General features: G+C 39.2%; 1 protein-coding gene across 1 annotated transcript in view; it reads left to right on the top strand.

Moving 5' to 3' along the window:
* Window positions 1-18,134, top strand: part of fig4a (FIG4 phosphoinositide 5-phosphatase a) — a 43,621-nt gene that overhangs the window by 14,106 nt on the left and 11,381 nt on the right. Inside the window, 13 exon segments of the mRNA XM_018694508.2 lie at window positions 1,955-2,052; window positions 4,398-4,442; window positions 4,444-4,532; window positions 5,169-5,285; window positions 6,282-6,309; window positions 6,311-6,328; window positions 6,833-6,981; window positions 7,669-7,835; window positions 10,541-10,679; window positions 13,288-13,346; window positions 13,698-13,845; window positions 14,049-14,132; window positions 15,684-15,882. Of these exon segments, the coding sequence (XP_018550024.1) occupies window positions 1,955-2,052; window positions 4,398-4,442; window positions 4,444-4,532; window positions 5,169-5,285; window positions 6,282-6,309; window positions 6,311-6,328; window positions 6,833-6,981; window positions 7,669-7,835; window positions 10,541-10,679; window positions 13,288-13,346; window positions 13,698-13,845; window positions 14,049-14,132; window positions 15,684-15,882 (1,340 nt within the window).

Genomic DNA, 18,134 nt, shown 5'->3' with positions numbered 1-18,134 from the left:
TTGATCTTTTCATCTAATTCTCAGCAAGAAAGGCAATAAGCATATTTCCCAAATTGTCTAGTATCACTGTTGTTTTATAAACATACCAGTAAATTAGATTTAGATTCTGGGTGGGTCCTTACTTTTCAGCACTGCTCTGTTAACAATTCATTGTCTGCCAGTAGCTTGTGAACTAGTTTCCAGTGCAAGTTTGTTTATTGTGTCTATCCATGCCCCAGCCAGGGCAAATATGAAGTGATAAAACCACCCAGAGGCTGAGAGAACGAGAAACATATCTCCAAATATCAACCCTTTCCTTTTCATTTTTAAAAAATATATTAAGAATTAATTTAAAAATCACCTTGACATGATTTCTGATTGCAAAAAGTGATGATTAATTCATTTGGCCCAATTTGAATCCGTTGGACTTGAACATTGCACATTTTACTTCGGTTTTTCCCTCTCATTCCACCACAACATGTACAATTGTCAAACTAACACAAAGCCTCAACCATGCAAAACTAGGTGCTGCTCAGATCAGACTGATAATCAACCCACATTCAATACAATTGTAATATTTGATTTTGATGGTGGGTTCCATAGAATGACATCCATTAAATGAATTTAGGTCAGTGACGTGGCTTCGAGACCATTTGAGCTCAGTGTCTATGCATGTTGAGTACATTTGTCCATTTCACAGAATGCATTGGCCCTCGCTTGTCTTTGCCACGACTGTCGAGACTAATTGTTACATAAGTAAACATATAACGTCTTTATGACTTGCCCGAAGTGGACAAATGTCTTGGTTGTGATGGAGATGACCTTAATGGTTGACTCCTTTGTCGTTATCGTCATTATCAACACTCCCTTCCCAGGGTACAATAAGAATGTTATGGTGTGCAATCTCTTTATGTTTACATAAACTCTCATGTCCCTGGAGTTCTACCCGTGAGTGACTGTGTGTAGGATAAATTGTGGATTGAGCTGACCTATTTCCTCTAATCTATCTTCTGGCTGCCTCACTGGTCCCATTTGACAGCAGGCTGCAGGTGCGGGACTCTGCATGAGTGGCAAATGGAGGCATTAAACATGATTTTAAAATACAGAGTGAATAGAAGAATGGAAAAGAAAGTGAACGTATGAAACAGTAGGACAATAAGCCGGTGGTCAGTGTGGTGTTAGATGTTGCAGTCCAGAATTGTACTTTATTGTCCATTTTATATAATGCGTCCATGCTGGCAACAGCTGTGGCCAGAGGCAGTATGTTTTGGGGTAGCCCGTCCCATTCCTGTGAATGTGATTTCTCACGAATGCTTTGGGGGAATTTGGCACAAATGTCAACTTGGATTCACGGATGAACTAGTTAGAATTTGGTGGTCAAAGGTGTAATATAATAAAACGTAGTAGAAGTAATAAGAATTTATATCCGAGAGCTCAAAGGTCAGCTTCACTGTCACATCATAACTTATGCAAAAACACTTTTTTGGCCATTATTCAACACCATGACTCAGGGATAGACGGGCAGATTATGACCATATTTCACATTTGGTCAGATACTGAATTGGTGATGCTAATCGTGGGTGCCCACCTTGACACTGTGGTGACTTTATAGATATTCTGTCTGGTTAAAGATGTGTATAAAGCATTCATATTTTACAATTTGGAGCTTCTTTGGAGCAACATCCATATCTGAAGCATTGTCTGCTGTTGTGGCTATAACTTTCTATCAGAATCTGAATGCATGAACTTACACACTAAAACAGCAGATATCCAGCAGAACAAGAAGTAGTTCATGCAGCTAAAAAGGAATTTTATCCTTAATTTTTGAATTTTGTTGAAAATGTTTCAGGTTTTACTCATTTAACTGATAAATGAAAAAAACATTCTGCTGGCTCTTTCATTGTTTAGCTACTTCACAGAATCTGATAACCCTAATGCCTTAGATTGTAAACAACCAGTTTTCCCTCTCTTTCAGTGGACCAAGCTGACCCATATGCCCACGTGGCTGCCCTCCATTTTGACCAGATGCTGCAGCGGTTTGGCTCTCCTATTATCATCCTCAACCTGGTCAAGGTAACACAAATGTTCACACACCTTTTTGAGGTCCTCATTTTGTCTGTGGCAAATCATATTCCGTATATGACTCCCTTTTTCCACCAGGAACAGGAATACCTGGAAGTAAAGTAACTGACAGATAATGAAAAAACAGTTAACTTGTATTTTTAAGAATGTATTCATAGCTTGATCAAGAGGGTATTTGCAGTGTATAGCACGTCACAAAGCATCATCAGACTGAGTTTTCATACTAATTAAACACTGTAACATAATTTCTTACCATTGTCACTGGAGGCACGGCAAGAGTGCCCTACTGGAAACTGCTAACCTATAGTTACAGTATTAGCCTAATTTCATTTATAAGATCCATGTTTCAAAATGGTATTTTCTTTTAGAAGGATGGCTTCTCAGTGCGAGGATTATGTAAGATCCAGATTTGAATCTTTTTCGAATTGTTGACGTGGATCGTTCAGTGTCTTTGGATGAAATATACCAGGCTTGTGGTATCACTCTACGGGTACTTATCTAATAAGGATGTGATTGTGTGATTGTGACTCGCTTTAATATCGGGGGTTAGTTGTAGCTGTGGAGACTTTAACAATCACGAGAGATTTTCCTGATGGGTGGTGATTACTAGCAGTTGAAATACTCCCTTGAATATTGATCTCCCTGTGTGTCGCATCAAAAACACACAAACAGACATGGCGATGATGAAAGGTAACACATTGTTACACACAAACACAGCTTGTCAAGTAAAATAGACACTCCCACCATTTTTTTTTCCTCCTGCTGTTAGACTGTCAGACATATTCCTGTTTAAGCCAGTGTTTTTGCAGTAGCTTTTTGTATACACTCACATGGGCACATTTGGGCACGCAGCTATTCACTCTGTAGCTTGGGTAGCGAGCTCACGTTGTCACTCATAAGGGGAGCCGTGAGACAAGGGACCAATCGCAGACCTCAGAGGGTCTGCACAAGCCACAGCCATGTGATATTTGCAGACTGTGGGGAGTTAGGGAGGGGACCCCCTGCTTATGCACTATGCTCTCTCTCTTATCCCAGAGAGACAGACAGGGAAAGGAATTGGCAATTAGCCATAAAATCATGACAGTCCATCTCTCCATGGTGGGTGGTATGATGATAGCTGGGGTCGGCGTGGCTGTGTCAGCTCTGGGATGGGTGCATAGTTTTGTCATTGCTTAGTGCGTGTTTCTCAGTGTGTATATATTAAGAGGGAAAGAGAGGAAGAGCAAGAGTGCGCATGACCAAGCATGTGAATCACTTTTCCAACTGGCTAACTTAATTAGAGTCCATTTATTCTGACTGTGAGAGATAACGTTTACTCTTCTCACAAAGACATTTATTTAAAAAAAAAATCATTTATTAGCATCCATTTGATCTGGGTGATCTCTAAAGATCAAAACCTCTTCTATTTTTTTGATAGAATCTTGTCCAAAATGGTAGGAACCACTCAACATCGAACCAATGCACATAAAAGGAAAAGGAATTGATGAGAAAACCATGAAACAAGCCATTTATTACACTCTTTTTTTTGTATGAAATTATACTTTAGAATGATACGTAGTGCTCATTTCCAACCATTTAAATTTCCAGTCACTAGCCTCCTCCTGAATGTGCATGTGCATGTGCACGTGTTAGGGTTCTTTCATGATCTGTGATTGCATCTTCGTACACCTACGACTTTTTCAGTACACGTGTGCTTTTGTAAGTGTATATATATGCGTCTAATGTATTTTTGCTCTAGTCTGTTCCTAGAACATGTGAGTGCTTTCGTGTTATATGTGCGTGTGTGTGCGCGTGTATGTGCCAGACTGTATGACACATTCTGCTGAATGGGTGAGGAAATGGATGCGTGGACAGAGTAATGAGCTGCTAAATGATGGATCCGTGCCAATTATCACCCGGGGTGATCAGTCAAAAAGGCACAATGAGGGGTGGAGGAGTACACGGAGAAATAACTTAATAGACATGGTGGGACTGCAGGTCACAGAGGAATACTATGACCGAGCACAACAAAAAATTCTAAAATTATTTTAATTTTTTATCATTATTTTTCCCCTCTGTCAATTAATTAAATATATGTGAACCTCAGAAACAATCATTCTAATCTTCACAGTCAATGGATATATTAATGCTCATCAAACATACTTCTACTTTTTTTTTCCCATTTTATTAAAAAAGGAACTTTCCTCCCTCCCACTTGTTAATATATGATCATTATGTTGTTATTTCTCCTTTGCATGCATTATTTGCCACTGCAGAATACTTGCTTTAATTACTTTACTGTATTTTGGCCAAAATAAAGATTGATGGTTGCCATGGCTACTTCTTTTGTGCTGCAGAAACGGGAAAAAAGGAAACACGAGAAGATTCTGAGTGAAGAGCTCTATCCCAGCTGTGATCAACTTGAATCAGTTCCTCCCTCCCGACCACTGCATCGACTACATCGCCTGGGACATGGCCCGCTACACCAAGAGGTTGTAACAACAAATGTGCCAATGTAGTGAGCTTGAATTTACTTAAAACCCAGTTTTGTTAATGTAGTATTTTCACAGTCACTTACACTTAACCAGCACGACTGAAATAATTAAAAAAGTAAATGAGAATGAGATGAAATTTTTTGCCTGAATTGGACATGATGCAACTTTTACAGCACAACAGCTGTTAAGATATTTTAGTTTCCTTACATCTTATGTGTCTATCCAGTGAAAAACATTGACTCATGGGCTTCAGACTATATGCACAAGAGCACATAGAGGACAAGAGCATAAGCTAGTGTTGAAAATAAAGAGCAGCAGCAAGAATTTTCTCATCCTTTTTCATATTTTCTATGAAGCTCAAGATTTTTATTCAAACCCAGGCAGGATTAAAGTCTGGAGTTTTGTGAATTCACACACAAAATGAACTCTTCTGCAGTTCTTCTCAGTAAAATTGCTGTCGTCGTAATTTCTGCCCCCTGTGAATGTCAGAATCTCATTTGACATGTCCTTATTTGACTTGTGTTGGAAGATTAAATAAGTATATTCCATAAATCAAAGTCATCACTGTAATTGAAAAATGGGTTGATTTCTAGAGGAAATTTGACCTTCCTCCTCCTCTCTTTTGTTTCTCAGTAAGTTGTGTAACGTTCTGGACCGTCTCAGCATGATAGCAGAGAACGTGGTCAAGAGAACAGGTTTCTTCATCAATCGATCCAGCTTCTACTGTCACACTCTCAGACCAGACGACAGGTATTGTATGGGTTAATTAGAGGTCACACTGGGTCAAAATGAGGTAACAGATTATGTGCGGTTTATATTAAGAAAACTTGTTTTACCGGGAACCATGTGCTAGACCACACCACCATCTTTTCTGCATTTGCATATCATACATACTTTTTCTCTACAGCAAGTGTATTACCCATTTTTGTATTCATACCTATGCAGAATCAAACATTTATCAACACTGCCTAATTTGGAAACTCTAGATATGAATTCTTAATGGACATTATGCCTGATGGCTGTTGTGTCCCGGACACTTTTATGCTAACGAGCTGAGTAGATTGCCGTCCGTGTACTTAACACATGGCTCTTCCATTGTCTGCATGTCTTAATCCCTTTCACCCAACATTACCATTCTGTTACATAACCCAACGACCACGCCATGGTCAGTATTTATTACCCTTTCTTGTATTACCCAATGCTTTCTCACTTTCTTTGTAATACACTCTCACTTCACACTCATGCACACAGTCCCCTGCTCCAATGTGCACACACACAAAAAAAGCTTTTATGTAGATGCATTAATGATTATGGCACCTGGAGTTTTCATCACATGTGTAAGTCAGTTCATGAATAGTAAAGATTTTCTGCAGAAAACACACATATGATACTTAAACTACAATTGTTCATTTGCTTTCAGTCAGGTCATTGAGTTCATGCCCTGTTAGAGATACACTCTGCCTTGAACCCACCTTTCACCAACTATTGAATTTTGTCTTCAGAGCAATTTAGAGGCAGTTTTTTCTCACTTAGTGATTCTTCCTTGCTTATTGCTGTGGTTTAGAAAACACTTTAAAAAGGAAGTGATGAATAACCTGTAGTGTTTGAATTGGGGAAAAAAGGACTAATAAAAACTGTGCTTTCTTTTGCCAAGAGTTAGATGAGAGTTATCTGTCCGTTACGTCAATGTTTTTGTCTGTTTTCAGTATTCTATCCTTTCAGTTTAATTAAACATCATATTTTCAGGTGGGGAGATGTAGGTGGACACATCATCAGCCAGTGGACGAGTGCAGGTATGCCACATAGAAAACTATTTTGGTTTAAGTTTTGCCTCTTGAGTCTATTTTCATGACAAAATCAAATTTTCTTCTCCAACTTAGCTCAGCCTTTGCACATATAAAAAGGTATAAAAAAGCAGAGTAGAGTAGACAGAGAAGGTAAGAAACACATATTAATTCATGGTACTGGGATATCTGGGCCAAGGAAACATCTTTTGCCAATGATGTTTATTTAAAAAATGCCCAGCATTCATTGCTACCGCTGCAAAACTAGGCCAGTGCATTGACATTAGATGCATAATGAGTGATTTTATGAGTTTTCATGGAAACCTCAATTGCACACAGTGGCCTTCTTAAAATAATCTATTCCTGTTGTTCCTAGTTATAAAGGGAAAATACATGGAGAGAAATTTGCTGTTGATGCTGTGATTACTACTAATTGCCTCTTTATGTGGTTTCTGTCTCTTGGAGACACGTAAACATGATGTCAGTAAGTTTCATAAGTCTTTGTCACTATAGACCGGTGTGTTGAGGACCAACTGTGTGGACTGTCTGGACCGGACCAATACCGCCCAGTTCATGGTGGGGAAGTGTGCACTGGCCTATCAGCTTTATGCACTAGGAATGATTGATAAGCCCAAGCTGCAGTTTGATACTGACTGTGTGAGGTAAAGCCTATTACTTTATCATATATGTTATGTGTGTTTTTCAGTGTGTTTGTCTATGTCTATTTATTTCTTAAATTAAAAAATAAGATTGATATAGGCATAGATCAATATGTAACTGAAAACATGTTATTGATTTGATTTATAAGGATACCCTCATTAGTAGCAGCAAATACAACAGCTACCCCAGCCCTTTATTCCACTGTTTCCAGCACAAGATCCAATTCCACATAGCTGCACCATTTGCCATATATTCCCATTTATTTGAAACATGTATCCACAGCACTGGACTCATACTCTATGTCCAGTTCTGCTTGGACACTAAAATTGTTTCTTGCAGCTCTGTTTTTCTCTGAGGTCTCTCAGGAGAAGATCTGATCAGACTGTATGGGCGGTTGTTAATGGATCAAGAACAACGAGGATCTTGCTGTTGTTGTGACCTTTTAAACAACTAGAATTCTGTTGTAAATGCACATTAACACATCTAAATAAGATTCAGTTTTTTCAGCTCTTTGGTAATAGAACTAGAGAAAAAAATTGTACACCAAACAGTGTGTGGTTTTATTCTCATGTCTGTTTGTGACCTTACAATCAAATTGCTTTTTAGTCCCATAACATGACCATATGCTTATGTGCATGTCTGTTGCTTGTGTATTAAGGTGTGTTTATGTGTGTTTGTGTGTACCTCAGGTTGTTTGAGGAGCTTTACGAAGACCATGGAGACACTCTGTCTCTGCAGTACGGCGGCTCCCAGCTGGTCCACAGGGTCAAGACTTACCGCAAGATCGCCCCCTGGACTCAGCACTCCAAAGACATCATGCAGACGCTGTCACGCTACTATAGCAATGCTTTCTCGGGTTTGTGTCAACTCTTTTATCTGGATGAGCTTTTCTTATACACTTATGCACGAATCTTCCTCATGTCTCTAATTACCATAGGAACATATACTTTGCATACACTTAAATACAGAACATTCAGGCAATATATAGAGAAATAAACAGACACAAAAGATATTTACGTGAAAAAGGGCCTAATAAGGTGCTCCTAAAATAGCCACAGGTAAGCTAAGTGACTCAGACTGCTAGCTTCTTACTTTCAAGCTTTTACAGCACATACTATAACTACATTCACTGGTAAACTCATATCTGTCCAGTTTTTTTAAGACACAGAAACAGCCACTATTAAAATGAAAAAATATAAACATACACATCTGAACTTCAGACTATATACCATATAAACAGAGCTAAACACACCCTGTCAGATCCAGCTTAGCTCCCTAAGTACAGTAGATTCTGGTAAATGCTATATTCAAAGTACTTTTAATGGCAGTTGAAATATTTTTATAGAAACTTTTATTGTCAACATCTTCTAAAAGGGATATTTTGCATTTGGTTTCTAATATTGTTATCTGGAGAAATCTTTAAATTTCCTGAATTGATGTTTTTCTCTGTCCTCCAATTTGCAACCAAGATCTAATTGCCACTCAGTGTTTGACAAAGAAGCAGTGCTGTGCCTGCAATTCACATTTGTAATAATTTTAAAAGACACCCTAGCTTGTAGTTAGACAACAGTGTGTCTAAGGAAATATGGATGGGTGTACACAAGTGAAGTGAAGATTGGGTTTTGTGTATTAAGCCAGGGGTGATAGAGCTGGACTACTTAACCTCCTGTGTCAATCTCCTTTCCGTGTCTTTGCTTTTGACTCTTGCCATTCACTTCATCTTGAAAAATGGGATCACTGGCTGGTTGGAGAGCAGAGCCTAAAGAGTAGCAGATTGATTTATTCAGACCGAAATGTCAAGTCAGACTCATGTGATGTAGCATGCACGCACACACAGTGTTGATTGCCAGTGAATTCAGTACTACACGCTCAAAAATGACTTGTCGTATATCAGGTCATATAATTTAAACTGTTGCACTGTTGCTAAGTTATACATCAGCACTCCCCTCAAGACACTGTAGAAGACCATATGAGGGCAAAGAAAAGAAAAAAAAAAACATCCTAATTCAGTAGTCTGAGTCTGACAACTGCTGTCTGCTGTCAGCTTGCCCTTCTCCCAGGGCACAACCATTTTTGCACATTTACCCATGATTACATTTCCATGTCCTACTACTACTAGACTTGCTAACTATTAACAACTCTACAGTCACTTCCCCTTGTCACAATGGTGTTGCTGAATTGAAATATTCTAAATCTGACATGTATTGCTGTGTAAAAGTCTGCTGTTCCAGGTTCCCTTCTAAATTGTTCCTTTGATGGTTTAACCATAAAATTGAGCTCTAATTTTCCTTGGTTAAACAAAGACCTGCTTCAAGAGAATATCACCCAAAAATGACAATTTTACAATTCACAAAACTTAATCAGAAAACTTAGATCCCAATAAGCACTATAGACAGTGGAGTCTGTGAATGTGTTTCTTCTTAATACAATGAGAGTGACTGGAGACCTGTTGGAGGGGTGCCATGAAATTTTGTACAGACATTAATTTTCCCTACTGGTTATCCTGACACAGTAGTAACTTTTGGCCTTTTCACACTTGTCTTAACAAATGTAGAGTCTGTGATCTACAACAAAATATTTGACTTGGTATAATTTTATTCACTGTTGTATTTTTTAATGTTTGTGTGTTTGGATGCACAAATTTCCAATACACACTAAAATATATTTCTGAGCAAACATGAATAACTGTTTTGATGAGACCAGTAGAGAGTGTGGAAAAGTGCACTGACATTGAACAGACCTGTTGTCAGATTTTTACTGTTTGCATTTCCTTCATAATACATCTTTCGAGACAAGGCTCTTTGTCAATGACATCTGTTGTATACACGTGTATATTATGCTCACAGATCACCCATAAGTCTTCTCTCCTGATGTATTCAATGCATCTCAGACTGAAAATTACCTAGAGAAAAGGCTTGGTAGCAGACTTTAATAGAGCCCAATTTAGTTTCTAATTATCTAACGTGATTGTCGGAGCAGCATGCACGTGGCTTCACAGTTGGAGGATAGATTAAATGGTACCACACTGGGCAACATGCAAAACACGTGCCCACATGCTGAACACACAAACACTGACAGAGATAATCCCAGCAACCTCTCATTGCCAAACATGTTGCAGAGAGGTGGTCAGTATGTTTTCTGTTAATGTAAAGAGGACGGTTCAGTGAGCTCTACTTTACCTGTGTTTCATTAACTGGCACCCTTGTAGTCTCTTTTCAGTTTTCAGTTCACTTGTTATAATTGCCAGAATAGTAAGCTAATAAAACCTGATAAAGTTCCCATGCAGGGAGAACATACACTGATATATGACAACACAGTTGGAGAGTTCATTTTTGTCATTGTTTCAGCTCTAGATTAGCATGAATTCTATCAGTATGCAAAGATCACTCACCCTTATTTAACATCATAAGTGACAAATGATGACACAGAAATCTGGAGGAAAAAAAAATCAAAATTATATTTAATGGTGTGAATCTAAGTCATGAAACCCCCCTCAACTTGCTATGTATTATACCCTTGTTTTTCACTGTTTGTAATCATTATTATGTCTTCTTCCTCCAGATGCTGACAGACAGGATGCCATCAACCTGTTTCTCCAGGTCTACCAGCCATCAGACTCTCAGCCGCACCTGTGGGAGCTGCCCACTGACTTCTACCTGCATCAGAAGAGCACTATGGCCCTACCCCAAGAAAGACGCAGGTAAATACACATACACTTAGAAACGCACAACCACTTACATACATACACACATGCACAATGCAGTTATACAGTCATGTGAAGAAGAAAGTACACCCTCTTTAAATTTGGCCAAGCTTTAGCTGTCGGACAGGATGGCCTCTCATATGACTTTAGAATACTTTGGTATACAGAGGAGTTCATGGTCAACTCAGTGACTGCAAGGTGCTCAGGTCCTGTAGCTGCAAAACACGCCCAAGTCATCAGCCTTCCACATCCATGCTTAACAGTTGGAATGAGGTGTTTGTGCTCATATGCTGTGTTTGGTTTTTGCCAAACGTGGTGGTTTGGCCAAACATCTCCACTTTGGTCTCATCTGTCTGAGGGACATTGTTCCAGAAGTCTTGTGGCTTGTTCAGATGCAACTTTGCAAACCTCAACTGTGTGGCCATGTTGTTTTAAGAGAGAAGAGGTTTTTTCTGGGCAACCCTTCCAAACAAGCCATACTTGTCCAGTCTTCTTCTAACTGCTTTGCACGGTCTGACCTTTGGGTGAATTTGCTGGGATGGCTGGGGCAGCTGTCTTGAATGTGTTACACTTGTGAATAATTTTTTCTCACTGGAGAATGATGGACTTCACATGGTTTGGAATTGGCCTTATAATCCTTCCCAGAATGATTGGCAGCAACAATTGCCGATGTCTCCCCTCTTTGGCAACATACACCTGAATGCTCCAGACCAGCAAACTGCCTTTTATAGAGGTGGTCACACTTGCTGATGATCAATTAATCAAGGGCATTTGATTAGCAATACCTGGCTGTTACTTACCCTCTTAATTCCTATAGAAGCAGTAAGGGTGTCCTTAATTTTTCATACACTGCTTCTACATTTTGGCCTGGTTTTTGCTAAATAAATAAATGACATGGTGTAATATGTTGCATGTTGTTGTTCACCTGACGTTGTATTTACGTAATTTTAAGGAATGATAAGGACCAGATGATTTTTTTTTTTATTCTGTCCAAATACGTAAAACCATAGAACTCAAAGAGGGTGTACTTTCTTTTTCATGTGACTGTATAGACACACTCGCACGAAAATTCATTCAGTTGCTGTTAATGTTTTGAAAGTTTCTTTGTGTTGATCTGATTGAACAGCTCAATGGGAAATCACTCACAGAGGATTAGCACCTGCACTGCTGTTTCCTTTAAAGCCCATGCTGTACAACTTCACAAGAGTATGTGGGTGGATTTTCATGTGATTGCATTTGTGATCAGTCCAACTGGTCGCCATCAAGCCTCTTCATTACCTGGATATGGGTTACTGAGCTTTGTCCTTGAGGTATAATTATGTCCCACTCAAGTCCCGGGGCTTCGTGACTTATCATCTCAGTGCAATGTCTACATTATCCTGCATCAAGATCAGGATGATGATTCCTCTTACTCTTAGACATGGATATAAACTCCTGGTTGAGGGTAGCTGCTCAGTCCACGCTGATGGATGTAGGTGAGGCTTAAGAAAAAAAGTAATCTCCATAGAAATGGCTGTGGTAAATTATTGCTCAGTTGCATTAACTTAATATTAATATTATGTTTTGTTTTCTTCACAGAGACTGGATAGTGTTATATTTTCATCTTTTAAGACAAGTGTCCTTCTCTGTCTCATCTTTGATTGAAGTTCAATTCCAGCATCTTTTTAAGAATATCAGCAGTAAATAAAAATATGCGTAAATTATTTTTTTTTAACCCAATGAAAACACAAAGAAGGTGTAAGTACTGCAGTTCCTCTTACAGGAACGATACTGGCCAAAGAAAAGTATGCAAATCACTTGCTGCTTCTCGTTAAGCTTATTGTTGTGAGTGCACAGCAATTATAGACGACAGATGAATAGACATTTTTCTCTTTATTTCCCATCCCTCACCATTTAGCCATTTTACATTTTCCATTCCCTGACAGTACAATTAAGAAAAATATTCCCCTGTCCTAGGTATTATATATGTTTGTGCTTATGTAAAAGAAGCATCCATGTGTGTTACCAGTGTACATTTTTTTAATATGTGTATTCATGAAGCTCTTTTCTCTTCAAGCTGATGCCTTTGAAGTGCTCGTTGTTGATTTGTCACTTATGTCTATCCTTATTCATAGTGACTTGTGTACGTTTTGACCCACAGTAACTCTGCAGTCCTTGTGTGCATGTGTGTGAGAGCGTACTAGTCTTCATGTTGTTTGCTTTCAATAGTATCCTTGCTTACATAAAAGTACACCCAGTTTTCTGATACAGGCCACTAGTTTATGCAGCCACAACGGGCCAAGGCAGCTTAGCCATTATTCCAAGAAATTAGCATGGGTGGAACTGAATTCAATTCTGCAGCCACACACTGTGCCTTTGCTCTCAGACTCACCTAAGTAGCACATCACACACTAAATCATAATCAGTGCATTCACTCAAATTGGTCATATTGAATAAAAGGCTGATGTATTCAGGAGTTGTGCAGTAGGAGGTCCAGGCAAGTCAATTTTCATATCTAGGTTATGTGAAGTCCCAGGAGAGATGGTGCAGACTGCAGAATAGACATTAGTCAGTGCAAAGTTTTTTGGAAGGTTTCAATACATTTGTGTATCTTGTCTGTTTCCAGCTACACACTATGGTGGTCAGAGGGAATCCTGTCCTATCTTCCTGTTGCCTATGATGAAGGTATCTCAATAACATCTTCAATAACTTGTAACAGTGACATATCTGCTACAGGTTAATGACTGTATCCATTTAATGAAAATATCAGAATTAATCTCTGCTGAATACAGGTGCATTGTGCGTTGACCAAAATGGTGACCAAATATGTCACCCAGAGCATCAGTATGGCTCATTCATGTGTTTTAAGTTGTTTTTGTACAACAATGGAGCTCTGTGGCACAGAGGAAAAAACATGTATTTGCTACACAGGCTTTTCATGGGACATGTTGACAAAAATATCACCAGCCTTATACCTTACGTATGTGGATTGATGCCCTGTAAAGCTTGTTTTTTTTTCCCCCTGTGTGGATGCAGTCTCCTGTGAGGAGAACATGAAGAAAGTCATAGTGAAGAGAGTCAACCGCTTTGATGAGAGCATAGACATCTACACAGAATTCTTCAAACCTTATGAACTCACCTCCTTTGATGACACTTTCTGCATCGCTATGACCAACTCTGCCAGGTGAATTTAGATAAAAGTTGCGCCAGTCAAAGTTGAGGGAAGTTATTGCTCAAACATTGGTGAAACATCAAAATAGCAAAGTTGTCCCTGATTATGTTGATGAATATTACCTCACTTAAAGGATATAACGAACATTCATTATTATTGGGATGGTAATGCAGGATGTCAGCTAATGAGTTTCCTTCTATTTTGTGCTCATAAAGGGAATTTATGCCCAAGACAGTTGGAGTGGATCCAAGTCCATTCACAGTTCGTAAGCCAGAGGAAACAGGGAAATCAGTGCTGGGGTGAGTAAATCTAAGCCAGTATACATGTCCACATGTGATGTTTTTGGAGGTGTTGTTTTTTTTTTATTTTTTTAATGCAGTAAATCTCAGGTCGCTGTGCCCTCACACACGCACAACTTCATTTGACACTGTGTTCTCAGGTAACCAAAAACAACACAGTCCATTTTCTCGATCTTTGTTTTGAACACACAGCGCTGAATTTAAAGGTGATTAACTCTGTGTGTGTGTGTGTGTGTGTACACATATTTTAAAATAATCTCTTCTGCACACACGTACTGTTATAAAGTGAGTTAATGCAGAACCTTCTCCTTGGTTAGACACCTCGTGTAACTGTGGCATCTAAATATCTTGACATTGTTGAAGCACTCCTTAGGGAGCCATCTGCTTTTGTATTTGTCCATTTGCCTGTTGAAAAAAACAGTACCTACATAGCACTTACAACAGATCTGACTCACTGGCTCTGACCTCAACCACATCACGTGTGCTCACACACTTAGACATGGCCATCTATTCATCCATCTTCTGAGCCACCTATCTTGGTCAGGTTACTGTGGCAACATGAGGAAGGTCCTTTTCACTTGAACATCTTCAAGCTTCTTCTGTAGTATCACCAGATTCTCAGATCCTCTGAAAGTTTCTTTCTTCTTATCTTAACTTCTTCACTTTGGACTAGAGCTGCAACAATTAGTTAAATAATTGATAAGTTGTAGTTTGTAGTTGTAAATTTTTTCTGTTTTATGTGATAGTAAAGTGAATATCTTTGGGTTTTTGACTCTTGGTCGGCCCTCATCCTTCCATTACAGTATATGAGCCTATAGCCTGACTGATACCAACATCAATATCAATATTGATATATTGGCTATTCCTCTTCCTTTTTTTTTCTTTTTTTTTAAATCAACACATATCATCAACAGTCTTGATAAGGATCTGTAAATTTGTATTTTAAAGAATTGTGACCCAGATGTGGACTGACTGGGACATTTTGCATCTCTGCTAGACAAACAATATAATGGTGTCACTGTTTCTAAATGATCTCAAGCATATCTTTGGCATTTCTAAGGCACGTTTCTTGTTAAGAGTAAAGAGATAAGACTAAAAGATTGTAGTGAGACAATATCTGCTAATGTATCATCCATCAACCACCAGCTTTCACGTTAACTTTCTTATTCCACTGAGGTGTCCAGAAATGACCATTAGTGTCAGAACAGTGGGGTACATTCACGCTGAACCTGGCAGATGCAAACACTGTGGAGAGTTTAGACTGGTGAAGGAGTTTTTCAGCGGTCTCAAAGAGATTTTGTAACAGCATTCAATGAGTCACCCAGGCTTTTCTTGGCAGAGGGGGGAAAACACCGAGCTTAATTTATATTGGCAGAATCAAGAGCACACTTGGGACATCAGCTCTAGAGAGATGATAAGTCTTTATTTAGGGAGGAGTTGTGGTAGTACATGGTCCTCACAAAGGAGAATTGCAAACATTCACCAAATTTATACATCAGTTAATGATACATGTGTTAATCTGTGTGCATGTGCATGTGTGGATACTGGCAGCAATAAGAGCAGTAAGGAGGAGACACTGCTCCAGAGGAAGACTGCAGCCAGCGCACCTCCTCCCCCGAGTGAGGAGGCCATCTCCAGCACGTCAGAGGACGACTCAGAGGAGGACCGGGACGACGACGGGTCGGTGTCCCAGCGCTCCACCCCGATCAAACTGCTAACGGAGTCTGGAGAGAGCAGTCGCACACAGGAGGTATGAAAACACAAAGCATCTACATAAACACTCCTTAAAATGCTTTGAGGAGGAACTGAAAAGACAGGTAAAACAAAATCAAAATTTATATCACTTTGGGCCATTATTGTTTAATGTGAAGGGAAAACCGCAGTCTATCAAATGAGATCGTCTAATGAGTCAAGGATATGTAATCTCCTCTCAGGACCTCAGGGAAATGTTATCACAGTTCAGGCTGTGATTTAACCACCTGCTTGTATTTTCAGCCTCAAAAGCATTTTGCTCTCCAATTCGAGTGTGTCACCCTGATTGTATTTTCTCCTCTCTACCACCCACCCCTCCCCAAAAAGTCTCCCACAAGAAATTAGTTCTGTGTTTCTGTTTGCGTCAGACAGAAGAAAAGACATCAATGTAATCAGCCCCAGTGACGGGGGTTTCCAGAGCAGAGGGTCTCTGCGGTGTGGCTTTGTGTTAATTCTGGTTTCAGGGAGATTAAAATAAAAGGTACTTTATGCCCCTTATTCCCCCCCTTCTCCATTTCCTCTGTCTGTACATGGGCCTTCAGAACTCTAATATCATCTAAGCTCAAATTTCTGGTTAGTAACGGAATTATGGTTGGTTATGGTTGAAGTCCATGGCTTTGATGCTCTTGTGGATCAAAAGACTGGATGACTGGTCTATAATAAACCTTATTCTGTGCATATACCATGCAGGAACCAGGCTCATATGTAATCTCTGTGTGATTTAAATTCCCTTCACCAATACATTTGTAATCTTATCAAATATGTAATATTATCTGTCCATGATGATTGTTTTTGAGATTTGTGCAAGTTTGCCTCCTCTTCAAGATCATTGGCTGTCTAGAGCAGGAGGGGAGGTAATTAAAATCCTTGTGTAATGTCATTGTCATTCTAATTTATTCAATTAACTGAAAATGACTGGTTAGACAAGAATTCCATTCATAAGGTGGAGTAGAACCCGTATTAGATTTAATCATTAATTGATATGGAGCATTGATCTCTATCATATCTTTCTGTCTTGACTTTTAAATGCTTTTGTCCAAATTGGAGACACTGTTCAACAACTATTTTAAAATTTCATCTGAAAAGTAAGCACTCCACTCTGGTTCTTGTATCCAGATGTGTCACTTTGATGGGAAATGTAGCAGAATGGTCTGTCTTCTATGGCTCCCTTCTCCAAGCCCCAGGTATCATTAAAACCTGTATGTATGTAGGACACGTGCAGAGGGATTTTATCTGCTTTTAGGACATCATGGGATATATGGTCACCTGCAGGTGACTTGCCTGCCTTAATTTTTTGATTGCTCATTTAACCATTTAATCTCCTCTCTTGGTTTCTTGCCAAGGTTAAAGTTAAGGTTTGTCTCTACAATATAAAGGCATATTTATGGGAAGGGATTTAAAAGATTGGTTGTTTTGCAAAGTCGTACCTAAAATTGCAGCCTGACAGCAGTGTTCTTTTGTTAGTAGTCAGTAGGGAGAAGTTTGGTTTAAACCATCTTTGCAGGTGGTGAGCTATGTATTTTTGTCTACTGACTAATTTTAGTTTAAGTTTAGAAGTTGAGTCTGGCAGAGCAAAGTAGAAAAAATAATTGTAGACTCAAAGTATTCTATAATATGTGCTGACCCACAGATAAGTTAAATATCCTTAACTGACAACTCTCATTATATAGTTCGCCTTATGCTGTAATGAATATATAGAGTAGAGTACACATGTGACAAATGTCCACGGTCCATCATCACTATATTGGTATCTATTTCACGCCCCAGGTGGACTGGTCACACGTTCATATCTCCTATTGACCCAGATTCAGTACCACAGCAGGGAGGATGAGCACATTAATCCTCACAGGTAGTAGGTCAGTGTGTCAGCACGATGAAGCAAAAAGAGCAGGAAATTACATCCTCTTGGAATTTCTCAGTTTATTAGAAATACCTTACAGGAAGCATAAGGAGCCCCCTTTGGTGGTAAACTGTTGATTGCAGCAGCCAAAATTTTACCATGGTTACAGGCATTATTTACTCCCATCGTGACATCAGCAGGGGTGAGGTGGCTCCCTCTGCCTGTACTTTGCCCTTGTGTCCTAATTTACATGCATCTCAATCAGAACCATTTCCAAAGATGAATATGTATTTGTGTGTGAAAGATTACTCAATTTCATGGGGATTGTGGGACATTTGGTCCTTTTCATCATTCATTTTTTCATGCTCTTTAGTGCACACTAAAGGGGAAAAAGAAGAAAAATCCTCTAT

Source organism: Lates calcarifer, linkage group LG7_1 (assembly GCF_001640805.2).
Source record: "Lates calcarifer isolate ASB-BC8 linkage group LG7_1, TLL_Latcal_v3, whole genome shotgun sequence".
In the NCBI taxonomy this organism is placed as follows: Eukaryota; Metazoa; Chordata; class Actinopteri; family Centropomidae; genus Lates; species Lates calcarifer.
The sequence above is the reverse complement of the archived record's forward strand: the minus strand, read 5'-3'. Positions and strand labels throughout refer to the sequence as shown.